Source organism: Hetaerina americana, unplaced genomic scaffold (assembly GCF_022747635.1).
Source record: "Hetaerina americana unplaced genomic scaffold, ioHetAmer1.1.p SCAF_3, whole genome shotgun sequence".
In the NCBI taxonomy this organism is placed as follows: domain Eukaryota; kingdom Metazoa; phylum Arthropoda; class Insecta; order Odonata; family Calopterygidae; genus Hetaerina; species Hetaerina americana.
Genome location: NW_027286874.1, coordinates 79,599,921 through 79,624,525, shown reverse-complemented (window position 1 = coordinate 79,624,525; position 24,605 = coordinate 79,599,921). Strand labels below are relative to the sequence as shown.

Here is a 24,605-nt window from a genome sequence, read left to right as displayed (position 1 = left end):
TATTTTTCACCCTCATCCTATTTTGATGTTCAACTTAACTTTCCTCTCTCAAAATCCCCCAAACCTTTGTTTTGCTTACATTGATTTTCATCCATACCTATCACACAGCTTTTCTAATGTCCTCAGCAATGTCTATAACTTATTGGTTTACTAGCTAACTAAAGCTTGATTATCTGAAAATCTAACTGATTTTATGAATTCCCCACCAACTCTCATTACCATTTCCAGTTCCTTCAATGTCATTTTTACCATATCCTCTACATATAAGTTGAAAAGCATTGGTAATAACTTGTTATTTAAATGAAATTAAATGTATTATTCTATAGTCCCTACATACAGTTGCCTTTTCCTTTTTTGTAATTAGACACAACAAATCTGATGAAATCATCTGGTCAAATTCCTCCCTCATATACACTATGAATAAATCCATAATAACTCTTCCGTCTATGTTTTCATCAACCTTTAAGTTATTCTGTGAGAATGCTATCTATTACCACAGGCTTATTTCATTTCAATTCATTTAATGCCCTTTCTTTTCGCAATCAAGTATGGATGGTCATAAACTGCCTCCATCTAAGAAATATTCTCTTTACATGTCTAAACTTGGCCTAATATCCTAGGCCTGGCTTCATTTCTTTACCATATAAATCCTCAATCTATTTTTTCCATCTCTTTTGAATCTTTCCAGGCTCAATTAGTAATTATTCTATGGTATCTTTAATATTGTGCACAAGTTGTCTCTTTCTTTTTCCTGATAGATCAAATTGAGTAGCTTCAGGCATGATATGGTGGAAGTTTAACATAATGAATAACTGATCGTAGCACTTTTCCACTCGATAAAATTTATTTTACGACCGGGTTTCAATGTTTCGGCATCTCCCTTCTCTTTCTCCCCCTTATCTCCTTGCTCCGCCCTTCTTTCCCACCTCTCTTTCCCTCCCTCCCCCATTTCCTACCACATCCACTCTCCTCCTTCCAGAATGTTAAATGTAGATAAGACGGCACAAAACTTCATTTTGTTACCCGATGATGATGTAATACATCGAAACCTGGTTATAAAATAAATTTTATCAAGTGGAAAAGTGCTACTATCAGTTATGCATTCCTGTTGGATCTTTTCTTCTTCTATACCCTGCACTCATTTCACCCTTCCGTTGTAAACTTTTCATGTCCTTGCACTGTTTCCTCCTCCACACTTCTTTTGCCCCATTAGTTTCCACGATTCAGTTTATTATTATTCTCTTTATTCATTTTTTCCTGGCTCTGTGTTTACATTCATCCATTTCCTTCTCTTGCCTATCTTTCCATTTAACTCGTCAGTTATCCATGGTTTCCTTGTCCTTTTCCTATAAATTATTTCACATTATTTCCTGTTCCTAACATTTCATTTTTGGCTTAAACAGCCTTTATGATATGTTACCTTTTACCTTACACAGGACCCACCACTCCACTCCTTGTCCTCACTCATAATGTATTCAACAGTCTCCTGGTATCCTATCTTTTTATTCTGGTTAATGCTTCTACATTCCATTCAATCATAAGTATTCCCGGTTTTACCCTCTTGAATTTGAAATTACGCTTCATTAGTGCAAAATTATGATCTGAATTCACTTCTACTTCTTATATACAACCAATCTTTAATTTAACACTGCTTAAACAAAGTTTAATACATTTTCCCTAAGGGTGAGAATCACAGATGCAGTAGAAATCCAGCAATAAAATGTTTACCTGTCTATGGTCTAGAAGATGGTATTGAAATGCAAAATTTATTCGATTAAATACAATGAAAAATGCTAAACTGGATATGTATTAACAGCATTTTAGTGTCTAGGAAATTAGAGAATTAATAAGTTTGTTTGAAAAGTGAGAGAAAAATTTGAATTGCTGATGCTAACCATACACTGGATTTCAAAGTACCTCACATCAGGTACATACACCATCCACCTGGTATTTTGTAATATAATCTTTGGGCAAATGAAATTTATTATTATGCTGTTCATATAGAGAACCCAAAATCTAAATTCCCTTGTGATTGCGAGATTGTCCAAGAAGGGAGTATGTCTATTTATAGGAGTGTATAACAAATATGAATTACTCCATCAACAAACTAATACAAACTTTTCTCTGAAAAAGCTGCACTACTGGTGTTGTCTGGATTCAGTATTTATATCATCCTCTTTAATCTACACCCAAATGCACAAATGGTATAATTAACAAACTATATGCATTTGACATATTGTGTGTCAACTATTAATTAAAAATTGGCATTTTCCACAAAATAAAATTTAATGCAACTGGTTTCAATGTAACTACATCATCATCAGGTGATGATGATGTAGTTACATTGAAATCGGTCACATTAAATTTTATGTTGTGGAAAATTGCCAATTTTTAATTAATATGATATTCCACCATATCATGCCTGAAACGTCTCTTTTTATGTGTGTCAATGATGTAAGTCAGGTCACACAAATATAAAAGTCTGAGGTACCAGCTATTTCTTATCATTATCAGAGTTCTATCTATCACCATTCAAAAAATGCTGTACATACTGCTGGGTCAAAAATTCTTCTGAGTTAAAAATTGTGCCTCCAAAGTATATTCTGCCAGCTCTTTATATTAAAGAAAAGATGTCTTCTGCTTTTCAAATCTGGATGAAAAAATTTTATGCTAAAATCTATCGGAATAGTGAAACTTTTGTGATGAGGACACTAGGTGAGAGTGGCCAAAACACATCTTAGGAATAAGTGAATATATAGGAGCTGCTAAAATATTGATCTTATAAGAGCAATCAATAATCATTCAAAAGATACCCATATTTTTTTGCATATAAGACAAAGTTAACCAAGAAAAATCTACAAGAAGTGAGAAACAATTGGTAACACAGCCAGTTTACTATCCAGCTGGAATCAGAGAATACATGACAAATACTCCACACTAGATATGGGTTTTGAAAAAATGTAACTTTCACTGAATACAGAAATAAAATTACAGAATTAAATTGGTTTTATGTTTACACATTTATTGCATTTACTTAAGAATCTAACCTTTTTATAACTTACACATACATTAAACAAAAGGTAAATGCATTAAAAAAGGACCCAGATTCATCATGATATAAAAGTAGCTATGTCATCCAAAATTACTGAATAAGGAATTTTCTGTTGCCAAATATAGCATTATACCTCAACTAACATATCATGACAAAAACCCAATTACAACATTTCACCACAACTTTTTTGTCTATGATAATGCTTCAGTTGTCACAATGAATTGCAAAAACATTACCTCTCTCTAAAAGACATTTATTGCTAAAGATTTTAATCTGAAAAAATTCAAACCATAATGAGTTATGCATGTATCCATTGAGCATTAAAGCATTACTGATTTTTGAAAAATAGATTCACACAGAAGTCATAAAGAATACCAGTGGTCCAGGGTAGCATTGAAGGATCTCAGGTTTTCCCAGTGTATGGTATTCAAGAAGTTCTCTTGGGTTTCCCACTGGGTCAGGTTGCAATACACTGACGTTTCGAAGGCTGACTCTGCCATTGTCTTCAGGGTGAAGTCACTTCACCCTGAAGACAATGGTAGAGTCAGCCTTCGAAACGTCGGTGTACTGCAACCTGACCCGGTGGGAAACCTGAGAGAACTTCTTGAATACATGGTAGCATTTTCTCCTGGGTTAGGCCTAGCATATCAGAACTATATGCCACCAACACAACACTGCCAATAAATATACAGGAAATTCTCTCCTATAATCAAACAGCTAATACTGAAAATGTAATTGGTCATTGATGAAATGTGATAAGCATGGATTGGAAGACTTGGATTTGGGTATGAAGATGAATGGAAGAAATAAAATGAACGTAGACAAGTAAATGCTGGGGGTTATTGAGAAGCAATGGGATGCTGAAGATGGTGATGAGAGCGGAAAATGCTAAGCAAGTGAAGGGGGAGGAAAGATTAGACATTTTTATTGGAATAAAGGTATAAGGTATGCAGAGCTAAAGAAGGAGTTACTGTAACATTTATTAAGGGCCAAAGGCTATTTTGTGTAATGTTATTCAGTTCTTATGAGCATTGTGTGGTCCCACTGTCTATCTAAAACCTATCCTAAATTGGATAAAAACCTAAGAAGAGTCAGGCACTGAACTTGAATAAGAATCAACAGATGTTTTCATGAAAAACATGTCAAAAACCTTTCATCACCTCAAAACAAAGTAAATGACACGCTGACTCTCATCCATTAAGTAAACAAATACACAAACTAACATGCAACAGCCTCTCTCCCCTTGACTCTAGGCCAGACTCTATATCCATCCACCCCTGGTAATATAAATTGGAACTGGCCTTAGCTATACAATAAGTCCTATCAAGATATTAACAGTACATTGGTGAAGACAAAGTTGATTGCCAAAGATTAAAACCCACAATTTGTACACTGCCTTAGAATGTCATAAATACCAATTATTCCAAAGAAACTGTGGGAGATGCCGCAACAGTAACTTTTAACAGAGTCATCCGCTAATGTGCATTTTAATGCAACAATTTCAGAGCGTAAAAATCATTCGCCTTGACTGGGACTCGAACCCAGATCCCTCAATATCCGGTCGAGTGCTTTTGTCGAGTTTTTGTCGAGCTTTTGTTTGCTCGAGTGTCGGATATTGAGGGATCTGGGTTCGAGTCCCAGTCAAGGCGAATGATTTTTACGCTCTGAAATTGTTGCATTAAAATGCACATTAGCGGATGACTCCGTTAAAAGTTACTGTTGCGGCATCTCCCGCAGTTTCTTTGGAATTTGTCAAAGGGAAAACACCATACGTGCTTAAAGTTGGCTTTAACCTCGTGGACAGTGGCGCCTCGCGCACGACTACGAATGCATGTGACATTGTATGTACGGTATTTCGTCATAACATCTAGTTCCTTTAAAAGCCCCAAAATTTCAGAGTTTAAGAGGATGCCTCGATAGCTTAAGTGGCTAAAGCACTCGACCGGATATTGAGGGATCTGGGTTCGAGTCCCAGTCAAGGCGAATGATTTTTACGCTCTGAAATTGTTGCATTAAAATACCAATTATATTTATTTATTGGCTTACCATCATTGCATTTTTCTTTAGTTATTAAAAACATGAACTACCACTTGAATTATGCATTAACAACACATATGCAATAAATTACCGAGGTAAGGCATAAATTTAGCATCCTAACTAAATTTTGTTGACACTAAAGAAAAATAAGCTCAATCCTTCAATTGGACATTCCAACAAAAGAATTATTAAGATAAGATTGAAATAACTGATCAACTATCATTTTATTCAGAATATTACAAGTTTATGAATCACTCTAGCGGATATTTTTAATTATGTAACTCCATGCTACAAACGATCATTGAAGATAAATTGAATGTCTTTTATCAATAACGAAATGTTAAAGATTAATTTAAATTTACAGAGTTAGTGCTACAATAATTCTTCTGCAATGAAATTAAATTTCATGCCATTACTATTTTAATAATGAGCATTTTTTCTAATGAATGCTATAAACTATCATCTCATTTCCCAAGAACCTTAATCAAATCATAAAGTTTAAATAAAATGAAAAATTGTCTGAAGTTTACTCAGTAATTTAATACTCTTCCTATTGAAGAGTGTTAACCAGTACACTTCATTATGCCTTTTTACTGCTAAAATATGGGCTTCCTGGTATTTATGCAGCAGCAGTGCCTAGATTTTACATTCTTAAGCAATTGATGTCATGGCTTACTTCCCAGAAATCCCTATGTAATGGTAAACGTTAGTTAGTGGTGCACACAATGCATAATCTCAGCCAGCCAGTCTGTATTGTAGGCATTGGCATTGAGAATGAGATCGAGAGGGAGAGCACAGGGGATCTCAGGTCTCTACAGATGATGGAATAAGGTACCGGACAGGGACAGAATGGCGCACCATTTGCTCTTAAGTTTTTGACAAAAATAATGTAATTAACCATGTGTCCTGCTGTTTGTCACAATTTCATACGCATTGCGTCAGTTTGACCAAATCTACTGTGAATGCATTGAATCAATCTAATGAATTAATACATCGATGTAAAGATTGCTAAGTGCTCTCTTCCTGCCAAATTCGTTATGTATAAGCTTTACTCTATCATTACAAATCAAGCAGAACTTGGAAAAATTGTGCATGCTTTAAAAAGTAGTCAGTTGGAGTGTGTTGAAAATATAAAGATGCAATCCCTGCAGACTGAACTCCTCCATGCATTATAAAAGGTGCAATTGAATGTTGCAACAGATTTAAACAATGCCTCTAAGATGAGACAAAGATAATCTTCTTCCAATTATGTCCACTGTGCGGCTCACACATGCTAAGATGTGATCATATTTGGAAGGGCACAGTCAGGGAATCATCATAATGTAATCAAGTAGATTAAGATTTCTCATTAAAAGCAAGCAGCATTAAAAGCAAACCTGCCTCAAAGTTGTCCTGTTAATTTGGAGAATGATGCTTTAACAAACCCTGTGAAAACACATGATCACAACAAAGCATTACTCAAAAAAATTTTAACAGAGTTACTTATGTTCATCATTTCTCCAGCATATACTGCTCATATTTACAACCATTAGATAGGTTGAACAGATGCTGAGAGTTTTAAACCATATCCCCAAACAAGAAACATAGAGCGTTTATCTGGGGAAGTGCAAAGAGCAATTGTCTATTAGTAATACGTCAAGATACCTTAAAAAATATTCCATATTCATAGTCATAGAACTTAAACCTAAGTACCGATTATCATGAGGTGGCAGACTTTTTGAGAGCAAAGCTTAAAACTGAGGTGAAAGTTAGGAAATAGAAGGCAAGGGGCCTTTATTCATCCGTGGAAATCTGCCAAAAGTGACCAGTGATGAAATGGTATCAAATCCACTTCTGTGACTCGAACAGGTGGCTACTGGATCTTTCTGGATGAAGAGTTCCACTAAGCTTCAAATGCGAGTGCAGGTCACTCCAATCAACCTAATCGCCATGCTGATTATACAATCGTAGCCAATGATAATTCATTTTGATTACAACAGAAGCTTAATATTGTTCATTTGAGCATATGAAGTCTGTCCGGAAGGTATCCAGCCATGCACTATTTTGAGAAAAATAGCCTACCTAGAACAATGAGGCCTTAGTCCCCTTTAAAGTATTCCCCTTGGGACCTGACACACATATCCCACCGTCTCCACCATTTTACAATCAGTAAAGTCCTTTTTCAGAATGGTTATAAGCTGCCTTGTTAAATTCTCCTTTATCTTGTCAACTGACTGTTGATATGATTGGGCTATTGTTTCAGGATCATAGGCATATACCCGTGACTCCTCTCCAGTTATGACCTAATTTAGAAAACCTGGGTCATCGTTTGCAGCTTGGAGCAAGTAGCCCGCAACTGCAGCACAAAATTCTTGGTGCTGACATTTTAATGAAGCAATGGCAAGCAGAGCTTATCTAGCATACCCCAATGCAAACTACTGGAGCATACTATTTCCTAAAAACTAAGTTCACACAATATTAGAATATTTATTGTCGGTATGTATGAGAACAGTTTTTAAGGTTCTAGCACAATGAGTTTCTTGCGTAGTAATAGGTAATCCTTTATGAGTAAACACATATTGTGTCAGTGCTCTGGGAAGAGATGTGGCATGGAAGCCTCTATGTTATTGTTCCCATGAAGTGATTAGTGAAGATGGAAAAAATTGAGATTCGAGCAGTGATTAAATACTTCGTAAAGAAAGGTAAGAGAGCAAAGGAAATTCATGTCAACTTTCAGAATACTCTGGGAGACTCAGCTTCTCCATATTCAACAGTTTCCAAGGATACAAATGAGTTTCAGTTAGGTCTAGACAGCTGAAATGATGACCTGTATAGTAGTTGGCTAAAATGTGCCAGTACCCCATAAATAATTGCAAAAGTTTATAATATGGTCATGAAAGATTGCCATTAAAAGTGCAAGATATTGCTGAAGCTGTAATGATGTCATCTGAATGGGCATATCAAGTTTTAACCGTGGAATAGGATATGATAAAATTATCTGCTAGATGGGTGCCACATATCTTGACGCAGGATCAAAAATGCATCAGAATGGAAATTTCCCTCAATATTTGACCCATTTTAAGAGCAACCAAGGATATTTTCTGTGCCTGTTTGTGACCACAGATGGAACTTGGGCCTACTACTATACCCCAGAGATAAAACAACAGTCAAAGCAGTGGAAACATGTTAATTCATCATCACCAAAAAAAAGCAAAGGCAATATGGTCGACCAGTAAGGTGATGGCTTCAGTTTTCTGGGATTCAAAAGGGATTCTGCAGATAGATTATCTTCCCACTGGTCAAACAATTACAGGGCAATACTATTCTAACCAACCTGGACCGACTACAGCAAAAGATACACAAAAAAGGCCCAAGTCGGCAAGGAAGAAAGTCATCTTTTATCACAAAAATGCACGCCCATTCAAAAGAGTCGTAACTGTGGCAAAAATACGTGAACTAAGACATGAATTGTTGTCACACCCGCCTTATTTGGCTCCATCAGATTTCCATTTCTTTCTCAAGCTCAGCTATTCTTGGTAGACGGAGATTCTCTTCAAACAAAGAACTAACAGCCCAAGTAGACAGTTATTTTGAAGGGCTAAAGATACCTAATTTTTTAGATGGGATCAAGAGATTGGAACATCATTGGACTAAGTACATTAGTGTAAAGGGAGACGATATTGAAAAATAAAAAAATGCTCACTGAGGTAAGTCATTTATTTCTATTCCATTTCGAGAAGTTTTCAAATTACCTTCATAATATATTTTTCTTAATACATATTAATAAATATAATTATAAATGTTTATACTATAATTTTCAAACTTATAAGAGTAACAAAAGTAAATAAAATATAAGACTAACAAAACCAATCAGTAAAATATTACTTCCATTGCATCAAAATTGGCAAAAATATAATAAACTGTTTTACTTTTAATAAAACTGTTAAATATAAAATTCCTGTTATCCAAAACTGGAAATCACCATTTGATCCATGACATAGAATCTTCATCCCATACACATTATACATAAATATGCCCAGATATGCCCAGCATTGTTGGACCTATTTATCCATACAGCGGTAACTAGACTTAATTCATAACATTAACCTTTTCATGTTCATAGGTAGTTCCTTTGTCATCGAGTCGTCTGTTTGCATGCAATTTTGCAGATGCGCAAATTCGATTTGAAGAGTGTTCTGAATACTGCATCTTTCCTGCTCACTTTGGACTTCTCCCGGGAGTCCACTCTCCTCCCTCACCATGCCTAGAGCTCCCTCATTTGTTTTCTTTTCTGCCCACTTCATTTTTTCCATCATTCTCCACACCCACATTTCAAAATCCTTTGATTTACACATATTATCCTGCTTCAATGATCACATTTCCATGCCAAACAAAATAAATCCAGAAATTTTTACACTAATATATTTTAACTAAAAATTGAGGGCGACTTGATATTTGATGTCACATGATTAGTGTATAATGACCTCTGCCACACACCCTAGCAGTGGCAGGTAAATAGAAGCTCAGGGGGCCCAATAACATCACCCAGAACCAAACCCAGGATCAGTATGTTAGAAGTTTATCTATGGGACTAATGCACCCAGAAATTAAGAAATTATTTCAAAAGTCATTAATGGATATGAGTCTGAACGTTACTGAAAATTTTATCCAGGAATTTTCTCTCCAGAACATGGCATCGCAGCTACCAACATCAAATATTTGAGCTCAATGTATTAATGATGCAAATAAATTATTAGAAATGAAAAACAAAACTCAAACATTAGGGCAAAATCTCATTTATCTTCAAACCTAGGAAATGGCAAAACTTCATTGGTGAAGCAATGTACATAGATGGCATAATTGTTAATTAAAGTTTTGGAAAATCTTCAAACCATTCAGACTATACTAATCTTGAATCTTTTTTATGTATCTCCTTTAGATTTGCATTTCTTGTCTAAAGTTAAATTTCAAAGGTTCTCCTTAGCTGGAAGATATCTTAAGGACTTAATAATAAAACAAATGTTTTAAAGAATAGGTGACAGAGAGATAAATTATCAAATTAAGCCACATGGCCCTACAAACTGACTACAACCTTGACATAGTGGAAGGGCTTGTTCTCATGACCCCTACTGTAAAAAAAGTTAATAAAAAACTCACTATATTTCCCTAGCCTATAAGGCACACTTTTTTTACTTCCAAATGTGCTCAAAAATCAGCCTGTGTTTCATGGGCAGGGGATACATGGGCATAACTTCGGTCTACAAGCGCAGGCTGATTAGCCGGAAAAATACTTACTATTAAGAATTTTTTCCCATATTAAGCCTATAAAATGGTTACCTTTATCCCAAATTTTGATAATATCACTTTTCACTCAGTAGTAAGCAACTGAGTTTTTAATATTTCGTTGAAAGTGCTTCTGTGAAAAATTTCCAAATAAATCATTTATGTATGTGGGTAGTTAAATAAGTACCCGTGTTTGACGACAAAGGGTGTTCCTGAGGGAAGTTTATGTTATCATTGTGTGCTGCCATCTATGAAACGACGGTGAAACAAATTTCAGACTGATTTAAAGGTTAGTTTGGATTTGGCAACCATTCGAGTAAGACGTGTTTGGTGATTTTCGCTAAGATGGAAAAAGAGCAGTATCATTCGGTAAATCGCTTTTTGTTTTTGGATGGGAAGAAATGCAAAGAGATAAAAGCAAAGTTGGATGCTGTTTACAGGGACATTTCGTCATCTATGACCACAGTTAGATATTGGTTCAACAAATTTAAACGCGGGCAAACATATGTTTTTGATGAGGAGCGACCAGGATGCCCGGCCGACGTGGTTACCGAGGAAATAATTCAAAAAGTCCACGTCATGATTCTCGCTGATCGACGAACAAAAGTGCACAAAGTAGCAGAGGCCGTGGGTGTGTCGACCGAAATGGCAATTAATATTTTACATGATAAGTTGGCGATGAAAAATTGTCAGCTAGATGGGTGCCGCGATTGCTCACGGTGGACAACAAGCTGATCCGGCTGTCAACTTCGACCATCAAACTGCATGAACTATGTTATGAATTGCTGCTGCACCTCCTGTATTCACCTGATCTGGCTCCCTGCAACTTTTTCTTATTCCCTAACATAAAGAAATGGCTCGCGGGAAAAAATTTAGCTCAAACGAGGAAGTTATCACTGAGACAGAGGCTTATTTTGGAGAGTTTGACAAATCCTATTTTTTGGAGGGGTTAAAAAATGGCAGGAACGTTGGGAGAAAGTGCATCTTTCTAAAAGGGGGCTATGTTGAAAAATAAAAAAAATGTTTTCTTCATTTCTAACTCGGGTACTTATTGAGCCGCCCTCGTATACAATATAGGGTGTTTAGTTTCATTTCATAAGAGGCGCTGCTGCAGAACTTCGAACATGTTGGGCTAACAGGGATGTCACCCCTTTGCTAATACATACATACATTATATCACTCTCGATAAACTCGGAGTCAACAGGCAATCAACCTTAAGTAGCATTAGAATGTCATGAATGCACAGAAAATAGTTGCTATTGATGCAAATTTTGATATTATCAAAATAATAACAAAAACTAAGTGCCCCATTAAAGTTTAAAATGATTATAATGCAATGGGGTCTTGAGAGAGAAGATTGTCAAACAGAATTCATTTAAACTTGAATTCATGAATTACGCTTCAGAACATGGACAAAAGGAACCTTAAAGGCATTTTGGCCCAGTGATGTTCAATTTTCTTCTTATTAAATGCAACATCAAAGTACTTTGATCCTTTTCTGTCTGATCCAAGGATTTTTCATAATTTCTAACCAGAATAATCTTTGCATCTCATGCACCTGTCTTATGATTTGGGAAATATTGTATTTTTGATGTTACGTGCCTAGTGTGAAATCATATCATGTTACACATCCTAGCAGTTATCTATAGGTACCAGGAAAATAGATTTTGCCTTGAATAATGGAAAATGAGTGCAAAAAACTAACTGATGTTCTTTTAAAGTTTTCTCTTAAATAAATAATATGAGACCATTGAATTTCACAGCAGCAATTTACTGAAAAACATTCATGGCTCTACTGGACCAATTTATCTCAACAGCTGTAGCTGAATTTAATTTGTATTATAGGTCTAGTTATCTAAGTGTGTAAGGAGGTAGTTATGTACGCATAAAAACATAATTTTTAATAAAATTAGTGCTTTCATTAATATACAACATAATTATAATTTACTACTATAATAACAAAAATTAATGTATGTAATTTGATCATTTTTGCAATATTTTTATACACAAACTTAGAGATTTTGCCATTTTGAAAAAGTTAACTGAAAGAAATAATTCAACATCATTGAATTACTTGGTGACAGTTAATCTATCTCTACATCTCTTTGTTACAGGGTTTAATGAACCCTTTTTTAATTTTCCTCTTCAGCTCTGCCATTGAGGTAGGTTGTAAGGAAAGTGTTGGCTGATTCATTTATTTGTAATAGCCTGAAGAGGTAAGGAAAGGAAGGTAATCAAAGCCCAGGAGGACGGCCATGTCAGTCACTACTCTCGCTAGTGACCACCTTATCTGGGATGATCTCTCTCTCTTTCTCTTTGTGTGCGAGATTTTTGTCCCTTTTTTACTATCCCTCATCAGCTTTCCCATTGTGGCAGCTCCTAAGAAAAATATGTGGGCCGGTCAGGGGAGGGAAGGATAGGGAATAGTTTCTATTGGACCATATCGAAGCATGGACTTTATAAGGTGGCAAAGGAAGTTATGGGGAAAATCTTGTTATCGGGTTATTTTTTCAGGTTTATGTGTGGAAAGGTGGGTCGCGGTAGTCCAGTGGGTAGAGCGTTGGGCTGCGGACCAGAGGGTCCCGGGTTCGATTCCCGGCCAAGGCACTCTGGACACATGCAGCTCCACCCAAGCTAAAGTGATTTTTCGGGTACCAGGTCTTCCTGGGAAACCATAACTGGCACAGGGAAAGGAACTGGCCCCCCTACCCTGATGTGTGAGTTTCCACACGCCGTATAGGGCTTAGTACTGGGTGATCTCTACCATCACCTACTAAACCGACCTTCGGGTTGATTACTGTGTTTTTTTTATGTGTGGAAAGGTTTATAAAATGAAAGTGGAGTGAGATATAATCTGGTTCTAGTGGGTTGGCATATTTAGGTACATGGCGGGGGGGTCAATCGGAGGGGAATTGGGGATGGTATGAGACTGCTGAATTTGAGTTGGCACAGGTGAATGATTTTTTCATAGATTTTAACTTTGTGTCTTTTTCAGAGGAAATTGCTGGTGGAGGAGAGGATTGATTGAAGTGGATGGAAATTGGGGTCAATGTTAAGGTACCACAGGGAGGAGAAGAGAGGGTTTGGATGTTTTGTAAGGGAGGATTCAAATCTTTTGGCTTGAATTACTAGAAATTCATTTATAAGATAGGTGTCCAGTTCGCAGTGCAGTTGATCACCCCTGTAAAACTGGGGAGCTGCTGCAATTGATCTTACGATTTTATTTTGTGTGATCTGAAGTTTTTTTGATTTCAGTTGCCGAGAGGGAAGCAGCCCAGATCTCACTGCCATATAATGCAGTGGGGCAGATATTGGAGGTGTACATTAATTTTTAAGACTAGTTTTAAATTACTTTTGAAATTTATTAATGGAAAGAGGGAGGATTTGTAAATGTTGAATTTATTAGTGGCAGAGTCAAAACCATATTCTATTTGTGGGAGTATTTGTTGGTAACTAACAGCTGTGGAACATAGTAATATCAAATGTGTAAAACAGTGTAAGCTTTACATGAATGCAAGGTTATTGAATCAATGCAGTGGGAAAAACCTGGACTATTCTGAAACATCACACGATGTTATTTTCTAGTTTTTCAATCACAATAGTTCACCCTGGAATCTTGACAAGCCTGATTATGATCAAATGTCTTGGAATCACATAGCACCCATATCCCAGACATGTCCCAAACCTGTGACCTTAAGAGTTAGCAGGTGGGTGCATTTTCTACTGCATTTTATGTCTAAGAAATTCTTACAGAAGTACATAAAATCAATACTGAGTAAATCCAGCAAGATAACAGGAACTTAAGTCAATATTAAATAAATACTGCTTAAAGTATGTTACTTATGGTAAATTAAGCAACTGAGGACGATGAAGAAATGCAAATAGTGAGGCATATGATAGGTTTCACTTGAATGCTTATAATGTTCCAAGTCGTTCTCATAAATTTCATTAAATGGGTATATAAAACATTATTTGTGTATAATTAATAAAAGCAAGTTGGCATAATAATTTACTATTAATTCCACCAAAAAATGCCATATCCTACAAAACATATTAGTAGATACCATAATTTTGGGAAGTATTTTGAAAATCCATAAGACTAGATTTCATATAAAAAGTATAATATTAGAATACTTTTAATCAAAGACAGTGGGAGTTACCTAGGTGGTTTTCCAAGGAGTTTTCGTTTCCCTTCCATCTGTATTTGAACTTTGACCAAGTCAGTTGGACTTGCAGCAAATTGAGCAATTGCACCGGCTGTGGCCCCTCCCAACGCTGATTTCCTGAAAATTGAAATAACATATGAAGCAGGTGAAGCCAGAAAATGAATTTCCTTTCAAGTTTAAGTTTCACAGTAGCCAGATTTTCAGAATTCTCTGCAAAGACGCAGATCAGTATATACTAATCTTACACAGAATATCAGGCAACTGCTTCAAAACCTAACCTTTGTATAAAACTACACAAATTTTAACATGATTGCAAGAGCAACTGTGAAATATGCATACCAAGACTGATATTTCTCGGTCAATTCTTACCATGCCTGTAATAGTGTCCAAAATTATTAGCATGTTGGGGATGATGAATTGCAATTTACTAGCAATATAGGTCTGTTTACATAAAAATTAAACGTAATGTATAAGAGCAATGCCTAAAATATGCCCCGGTAGATTTTTTCTTGATTTTGAAGTTATTTGCATAATAGTTGGATAGTTTTTCGTTCGTGTTAGAATACTTTGACATTTGAAAAGAGCAGTCTTAAATGAATAGCTGTGAACTTCAAGTGCTCTGCTAAATAAACCTGCTATGTAAAATTTTGTATAATCCCATCTTAAGTCATTCCTAAGATATTACACCAACTTATATGATATAACACAGGATGTTGGCATAACCATAACCTTAAGCACAAACTAATCTCAATGGTGTTCTATCAGGGCATCATTGCCTAAAAGACCATTAAATTAAAGAAGTAATTTTGGAAATCTAGATGCTACTAGAGTAGGAAATGCAATTGCAGTGTCTAATCAAGCTAAATTTTTCATAAATGAAAGTTTTTCAAATTAAAAAAAATTCTGCTTCCAACTTTCCAAACATATTATCATAAATGCAAAATGTTCTGTGCAATACTGTTTAGGGTCCTGTCCTATGGTGACAAAAAATTATTGAATGGATAGCCAACTCATCTCTGGAATACAAAAATTAAACAGAAGAACGACACTTTGCACTTAAGTAGATGATTATACCAGAGTGATTCTTGGTGTTATGGGTGTTAGGAATTCATTTAGATGAAACTATCCAGAGTTTCATTTCTTTCTGCCTTTAAAACTTCCTGACTTTTCCAGGCCAAAATTTGTGTTTTTCATAATCAAAATTAAAAGTACCATAAATTAACCATTCCATGCATGATATTTGGTTTCTAAAGCAGGTATAATGTGATTGTTTGACCAAACTAAAATATTGCCATTTGCCGCATTAGTTATCATTACTGTCATCAACTTCAGAATCACTGGAATACTGCAAAGGTAGAGCATGAACAGTTTTCTTGGTAATTACTACATCTTCATTACAGTCACTTGGGATTTCGCTATGATTTTTGTCAGAACTTCCATCAGTACCTTCTTGGTACATCAAACAAATTATCAGCAAACACTTTGCATAAACATTTTTTTGCTCATTCCCCTTAATTCTATGCAGCCATGACTGTGCAAGGTGTAACAATAAATTTTACAAGCTAAAAACATATTATATCTCCCAAAACCACCTTAAAACTTTCACAAAAGGAATGCGGAAAGCTTCTAGATTGATAAAGAAAAAATATTTAATAGTTCCAAAATAATCCACTGTGGTGTGAAAACCCGAAGACTACATGGACATGTTATACTACAAGACCAGACCACTAAGTGTTTCTCTCCTTGACTTCTGACTAGACAGGTTTTCCACCCCCCAAATAAATTCTGACTTTTCCAGTTTTTCCAGATTTTACAGGTAGTTGATTGCCCTGATACCCCTTGGACCCCAATGTTTAGTTGAATACATAAACAAAAAGTATATACAACATATTAAAGGGATATTCAAGAAATATTCAATATAACAATTTACTGCCTAGTTCAACAAAGTCGAGTACATAATGAGAAATTGAATGGAACAAATTGAAAGGAACCTTTATCATGGAAAAGAAACTTTTTGGAAATTCAACCAATGACAAAAAATGAAAAGGATAAGTGTTGGCATTTAGTTTGAAATCACAAGACAGCAGCATTCTACAAACTATGTAACAGCAATAAGTTTCAATTATGGATGGACCAAAAAAATTGTATCTGGGATTAACAAAATATATTCAAAGCGTTCCTGCTTACTTATCATTCATATAACCTTTTCAGGGTCTAGATATATAACAGAGGCCTTCCGTATCTATGCATGCATAAAGTGATTTACAATAGCCAACAAAGTTCCAAGATTTAACCATTACAATGATGACTTTTGGGAGGCCAATTGCCATGTAATGATATTTCTCTGAAGAAAGAAATTTAAGAGATGAGAATTCCAATGCAAAATACTTTACCAAAAGTCCACATTATAAGGCATGACATTATAGCTAATAATCATGAATACACATAAATGACATGTACTTACCATAATGGATATGAGCCATCCTGATCTCTCTTGAAAACTTTATCACGAATGGTTTCATAAGTTTGGATTCGAATACCAGAATATATAACATGTCTGTACAAAGCAGGAGTTATTCCTTGCCATAGTTTTGTAAGGCCTTCTTCTTTTGCAATTCCTACTGCAGTTTTCAGCATTCCTCTATGAGGCACCTATCAAAAGAGACCCAATGATATAATAATAAAATGAAAATTTGAAACAGGTTTAACAATAATATGATGAACAATATTGACAGTTTGAAATAGGTATAACAACAAAGGACAAACTGTTGCTCAACAAAAACTACTAAAAATGTGGTCTACGCTGGTATAAATGCCATTAGAAACTGTCAATCAATCGCCATTGTAGAGAGGGTTTATTGGTACTACATTAACTTCACCAATGCAACACTCAAGGTAAAGCCATTCTTTATTAATCTTTTCATTCTTTTTCAGGAGGGGATCCTTTAAAGGTGCTTCAAGTGAAGTTTTCTTGGTAGAACTTCTAATAAGTTTCTTACCAAATTCAAAATCATATCTTTCACCATGGCTTCACTACTAGATAAATGCTCACCATGCAGGTAACTTGAAATTTTATGGAAAGAAAAAACAGATTTCTTTCTGTCTCAGTTAAGTTTCACGAAGTCAAGCCGGAAACCATGAAGTTTATTAAGATTTTCATTTTTCAGGTGGCTTTCCAATGGTAAAGAAAATTCCATAGGTGAATGCAGTCACATATGGCATTAAATTGCATTGTTTGGAAACTTGCAAAGGCTAATTTAAAGAACTTCCCTATTTATGGTTAAATTTTGCAGACAGAGAGCTAAAGGAATATGTACTTCATGAATTTTATACAGTAAATAGTTGGTTGCAAAGCTTCAGAAGAGGACAGAGTACCAATTACTTTTGGTACTTACCATGAGGAAGCAAATTACACATGTAAAAATAATGTACGAGGGTCATACGGAAAGTAGTACCCGTTCGTGCCGCATGAAGTGCTGACGACGCGAGTAGCCGCTGGACGAGGTCAGATAGCTTCAGTGGCTTGTCTGCCTTCTCTGAGCCAAGTTGCGTGACGCTAGCATTGCCTGTGTTGTTTCTGTGATTGTTTACAATGTTTAAAAAAATTGAGAACGCCGCCAGTTGTGAAGTGAGGGCAGTGATTAAATTCCTCAATGCAAGAAACGTTCGCCCATGTGATATTCATCGCCAATTAAAGGAGGTGTATGGAGACAATGTAATGGACGAGTCGTCTGTTCGGCGGTGGTGTCGCAACTTCAACATGGGGAGGGGGAACACACATGACGATGAGCGTTCGGGGAGACCGTCTGTCATTACAGACCAACTGGTGAGCTCAGTTGACGAATTCGTGAGGAACGATCGGCGCGTCACAATTGATGACATCTGTGAGCATTTTCCCAATGTTTCTCGAACAATTGTTCATGAAATTGTTAAACACCATCTGCATTATGCAAAAATTTGTGCAAGATGGGTCCCTCGCGTATCTCAATGAGCTGGCGGCGAAGGACTATGCAGCAGGAATACAGAAACTTGTCACACGTTATGACAAATGCCTTAATTTGCTTGGAGATTATGTTGAGAAGTAGTTTAAAGTATCCTCTTTCAAATAAAATTTTTTATGTTTGTTAATATTTACTTTTGTGTCTTTATTTCACGAACGGGTACTACTTTCCGGATGACCCTCGTAGTATAGCAGAGTAAATTAACAAAAATACATTACAATTATACACCCAACAAAATTGCTTAGATGATAAAAACAGATGTTTTTCAAAATACTACTTGACAAGACATTACATACAGGAACAAATGGAAAAAAGGCATTGCATAATAAAGGTAAGAGTAAAAACTAATTGCAAAAAAAAAAAGAAAAAGTCTTTCTCAGTGAATTTCAAATATGGAACATTAGATGGAAAATTCTATACTGGAACAATTTAGTTAAAATCAAATAAAGAAATTGGAAAGGAAAATGCGATATGATAATAATAATACAATTTTTTTTGCCCATAGATCATATTACAAAGATACCAGGTCTTCCATCTTTTTCTGGACAATTTTGTCTGCCACATGAGAATTCCATTATTGAACGTGCTAATCTTCTGGCCACAGAAATTATGAAAAGCCTCAAAAAATAATTCAATCTTTCAGAATTTACATATCAGGGAAGATGACCGTGACTCTTGTCACTTTAATAAGGATTACCAAATATTTATTAATAATTATTAGTTTCCATCATTTTACATTTGGATAATCATGAGCACTGGATATTTGCTAAGGCAAACATCATATACTAGTACTATAGTAAATAAATATTTATTTTTGACATTGGAACATCTAATTTTCATTAAAAAACTGAGTTATAACAAAAGCATAAATACCTACATTTAAATTTTCGTGAGCAGCTGCTGCTATCTCTCCTTGTACTTGAAGGCGTGTCTTGGTAAGGTCCAAAGGGTATGTAGCTGGTGGGAAAATAAATATATTAACGATCCAATCCATAATAATCTCCATATGATATAATAATTTTATCGGTCGCAGTGGTCCAGGGGTAGAACGTTGGACTACTGATCAGAGGGCCTGGGTTTTTAATTCCCAGGCATGCCTCTCTGCACCCCAGCTCCACCCAAGCTGTGTGATTATTTCAGTAACAGATCTTCCTGGAAAACCAGTCAGCACAGAGAAAGGATCTGGCCCCCTTACCCTGATTTGCAAGTTTCGCTCACCGTCAAGCTTAGCACTGGGTGAACTGTACCATCACCTACCAAATTAATAACTGGTGAAAGCACTTTTCCATTTGATAACATTTTTTGATTTTACGATCGTGTTTCGATGTATTACATCATCACTAATAATGATGTATCACATCGAAACCCGGTCATAAAATTAAAAAAATTTATCAAGTGGAAAAGTGCTTCAATCAGCTATTCATTAAGTTCGACTTCCATCACATCATGCCTGAAGCTACTCAATCACCTACCATACTGTCTTTTGGGTTGATTACTACGTTATGATTTTATGATAAATTTTATCAGAAATAAATTGAAAATTTAATCAATTACACCAGATTTAGAAAAATTATAATGACAAAAGAAACAAAATTAACAACAACAGTGTACTTCATAATAAATTAAGTGTCACAGTAAAATTAAAAATTTGCAAAACCTGATCTTAACAAAAGTAAATCAGCTTTATTAAAAAAAGTGGTAGAGCTAAACATGTATTTCTCATAAAGCCGCTGGAAGGTTTTAGTTACAGATCCTAGTAGTAGTAGTTTTGAGGGGAGGCGACCGAGAGCTAAGGTCATTTGCGCCATAGGGGAAGGACAGGAAAGGATGAAGGGTGGAGAGAAACACGGCGTCGGCATTAGCCTACTCTTTACGAAAGGCGCCAAGGGGTCTGCAGCTTAACGTCCCATCCGACGGACGGCGTACTCACTCAAAGTGCCCTCCACAAAGCACCTCAAGTAGGGATCGAGATACCTCTGAAAAATATTCAACACCGCCGGGATTTGAACCCGCGCCCTCAGGGTGGGAAGCCAGTACGTTAGCCCCCGCACCATCTCGATCCCCGTTACAGATCCTTCTCTTAGACTAACAATAAATATAACTGGTAATGATTACAATTAGTACCTGAAATAAGAAGTAGAGAGGATTGTCACCTATAGATTTATCAATTCCCACCCTGAGGGCCGGGATTTGAACCCGCGCCCTCAGGGTGGGAAGCCAGTACGTTAGCCCCCGCACCATCTCGATCCCCGTTACAGATCCTTCTCATAGACTAACAATAAATATACCTGGTAATGATTACAATTAGTACCTGAAATAAGAAGTAGAGAGGAGTGTCACCTATAGATTTATCAATATTTATGGCTTTATTTACATGATGTTTATTGGATTTCATGATAACTTCTTAGAAGGAAAAGCAGTCAGCATTTATCAAAAAATGTGGGAACAAGATGGCTTGGAAGACTGCCACTTGAAATTAAAGCACTAGTATGTCTTATTTGAGAAAGATGTCAAGTATGCCTAATTCTGCAAATGAAATTGTATTATTGTGTCAAAATTTCCTGGTAAAAAGAGTTTGCTAGTAGTATCATCACATTGTTCTATACATTTGTACTAACATTTTTATCCAACATTAATGAAGGATCATAAAAATAATAAACGTCCATTACCATTATTATTATTCAGTAAATACAGCCTGAGGTGTAATCAATTCCTATACCAAGAAATATAACATCTATTACACCTAATTTCAAAATGACCTATGATTTTTTTAATTGTATCGTCTACGAACAGATGAAGATACTGATGCTTTTTCAAATTTAAAACACTTTTATGCTTACCTTCAATCGGTATTTAAAAGTGCTTCAAGAATCTCAACAGAAACAAATGCTTATTTACTTTACTTAGGAATCATATAAATGAGCTTCACCAATCTAAAAAACCTGACAACATGACTGTAAATGATAATGAATGAATAGCTGCCAAAGAAATAAGGAAGAAATACAAGCATAAATGGCACTCTGCAAAATTCAAAGCAGGCAATGATTTTATTCTTAACTCAGTAAATAGTCGCAAAACCATTTAAAGAGTTTGGCTAGATTAACAAATACAGCCATAGGCTACCTTCCACCTCAGATGATCTAAACAAAACTTTGTTAGTCAGCTAGCAGCAGTGGCACTGTTCACCCAGGTCACATGCTAAGAAGCCATGATTGATGAGGTTCGTTTAAATTAAAAATGTTTCGCCAACATAACTTCATCCTATTGGGAATGTATTAAACCACTAAGTATTCTAATTTATACAGGTTTACTTCTGACTTTATAAAAAAGATTATAACTATAAATCTGAAAATTTAGCATAGAAGTCCCATTTAGAAAAAGTTGATATGTAATCTCATTCAATTATAGTCTTATTTCTACAATTCCCAACTTTGGTATAATAAAATCATTTATAAATGTGATTAAGTAAGCATCAGAAGTAATAATATGTAAGGTCAATTTCAATTTAACTTCTGTTTACGAAAGTCAAGAACTTCGTCACTCATCAAATTGACTGATCAAAACCTTTGCATCAAAAGTCTCCGAAGAGGTGTACTCAACATTTCATATGGCCTTACTAAGTCATTCAAGTAGTAGCAGTTATTAGAGACGGCAACCAACAGCTAATGTCATTCACACCATAAGAGATAGATGGGCGATTTGATAGGGGCGGATGTTCAGGGGATAGAGGAAGGGTAGACAGAAACCCAGCATTAGCATTAGTTTACACGTAACACGAGGAGCCACAGGTTTCAAAATACAATGTCCTATCCAACAGGTGGCATACTCTACTTTAAGAGCTCTCCTCACAGCACCCCAAATGGGGATTGAGATACCAGTGAAAATCTTCCCATTAGTGGGATTTGAACCGAAACCCTCAGGGTAGTAAATAAGCCACTGCATCATCCTAATTTTCCCAAGTTATTAAATTGTGAACCCTGAGATATCCAGCTGATAACACATTTTTTCTTCGTTATCTACCAGTTAAGGTAGGTTTTTGATGGACACAACTACTGAATAAATACCTTGTCACTTCTAACAAAACAACCCAACATCCTACTCTACAACAATCCCCTCTTCAACTCCATATGCTTCCTTCCTCCCTTCATTCTGTCCAACATTCCTATCCTATACATGCCCCTTCCTCACTAAACTAACATTCTCCCCTCTATCACAGCCCTCAACATACCCCTGCCAATCAATATGCTTTTCATCCATCTTTCCTGTCTCCTTATGATTTCTCCTAACAATCATCTCTTCTCCCCTACCATATCAGTCACCTCCTCATTTGCTTCCCTTTCTGTCCACTTCACTTCTCCATCCTTCTCCACATTCCAAAAGCCTCCAATCTATGCCTATCATCCTGCTTCAATGACCATGCTTCCGTGCTGTACGTAGCCACGCTCCATATCAAAGTTTTAACAAGCCTTTTCTTATCATTTTTACTTTATGTCCAGGCATCAATTCCCTCCTTCTTGTGACAGCTTTTTGACTAAGGTAATTCTTCTCCTTATGCCCCTACAACTTTGGCCATTTTGGTCCCAAAACACTTACAAGAAACATAAAATGCTCCACCAGCCCTATTTTCTGCCATCCCATTTTAACATTTTACTCAAGTCTTTTTCTTCCTGGAAAACCCCATGACCTTTGTTTTATTTATATTGATTCCCATTCCTAATCTATCGCACTAAATTTCCTATTCTCTCTCCAATGCTTACAACCCCATGGTTGACTGATAAGCTATAGCTTGGTCATCAGCAAATATAACTGATTTTACGAATTCGCCACCAATTTTCATACCTACCTGCAGTTCTTCTCATGCCTCTTTAATCATTTCCTCTACATATGTGTTTAACAGTACCAGTGATAATGGACGAATCTACCTTCCATCTATTCCTAACACTGCCTATCCGGACTCTCTGTTCCCCACTCGCACCTCAGCAGTCTGAGACATGTACAGGTTGCGGATTAGCCTCCTGTCCCTTCTATCTATTCCTTTTTTTCTGAAATATACTCATTAGTTTTTCCCAATTCACTCTATCAAAGGCCTTTTCAAAATCTATGAAAGAGACAAATATGTCCTGAATGTATTCTATATTCCTCTCCATTAGTGATCTCATTACTGCAATAGCATTGCTCGTGCCTCTCCCTTTCCTAAACCAAAACTGATCATCCCTTAAGTAATTATTTGCCCTGCTCTTGATTCTTTTGTTGATCCTGAGAACCACTTAAGCTGTTTGTGAAATCAAACTTATTGTTCTGTAGTCCTGAGATAATGTAGCCTTTACCTTTTTCGGAATAGGAACTACACTGATCTCACTACGTCTTCTGGTCAGATTCCTTCCTCATAGAATCTTCCTCCCACATTTTCCTAAACCTAAGGTATATGTACCATTAAATAAATTTAATCACTGTGATAGACAACATTATGCATTTAAACTAATTTAATCATACCTCAATAATCATATGCAAAATCTTGGAAAGGAATAAAAGTCTTGTTACTCTAATTTGGTGTTAATCAGGGTTCAGGGAGTGGCACAGTAGATTTTAAATTATAGTTACTGATCTTCCAGCTAATTTTCCCTGTCCTACCATTCCATTTTCTGATTATAAACTTTTCATGCATAGATGTACTGACCCAAAAAGTGCAGTTCTGTCTACCTGAATATTAACTCAAATAAAACTCTATAATGCCAATTTTACCCTTAGCCATTATTTCTCCTCCGATATGTTGCCACATTTACTACGCATACAAATTTACTAAGAACTGAGGGGATACTCTCACTTTTCTTCATGGGGGGGATAAAATACTTATTACATAGCCCTTGTGTTACAGAAAGTTAAATTCCAAATCCCACAAGAAAGTTTTATTCCAAAATATTATCCATTCTTTCATTCCCAAATTTATTATTGACTCGAAATATGATAATTCCCAAACATGCATCAAAATGTCATTTCTTCAACGTTATACCCTGTAGCAAATTTGAAAGGTCATTCAAAAGTCTGAATTATATTACATACTTAATGCTAAATAAATATCATTATTTC

The 24,605-nt window shown here is 35.8% G+C and overlaps 1 protein-coding gene across 2 annotated transcripts in view; it reads right to left on the bottom strand.

Moving 5' to 3' along the window:
* Ucp4A (Uncoupling protein 4A) overlaps positions 1-24,605 on the bottom strand; it is a 49,107-nt gene that overhangs the window by 21,321 nt on the left and 3,181 nt on the right. For both annotated transcript variants that reach the window (XM_071587965.1, XM_071587964.1), the window contains exons 3-5: positions 19,396-19,475; positions 16,982-17,169; positions 14,512-14,634 (exon numbers count right to left, since the gene is read on the bottom strand). In XM_071587965.1, the coding sequence (XP_071444066.1) occupies positions 14,512-14,634; positions 16,982-17,169; positions 19,396-19,475 (391 nt within the window). The remainder of the gene's footprint in view (positions 1-14,511; positions 14,635-16,981; positions 17,170-19,395; positions 19,476-24,605) is intronic.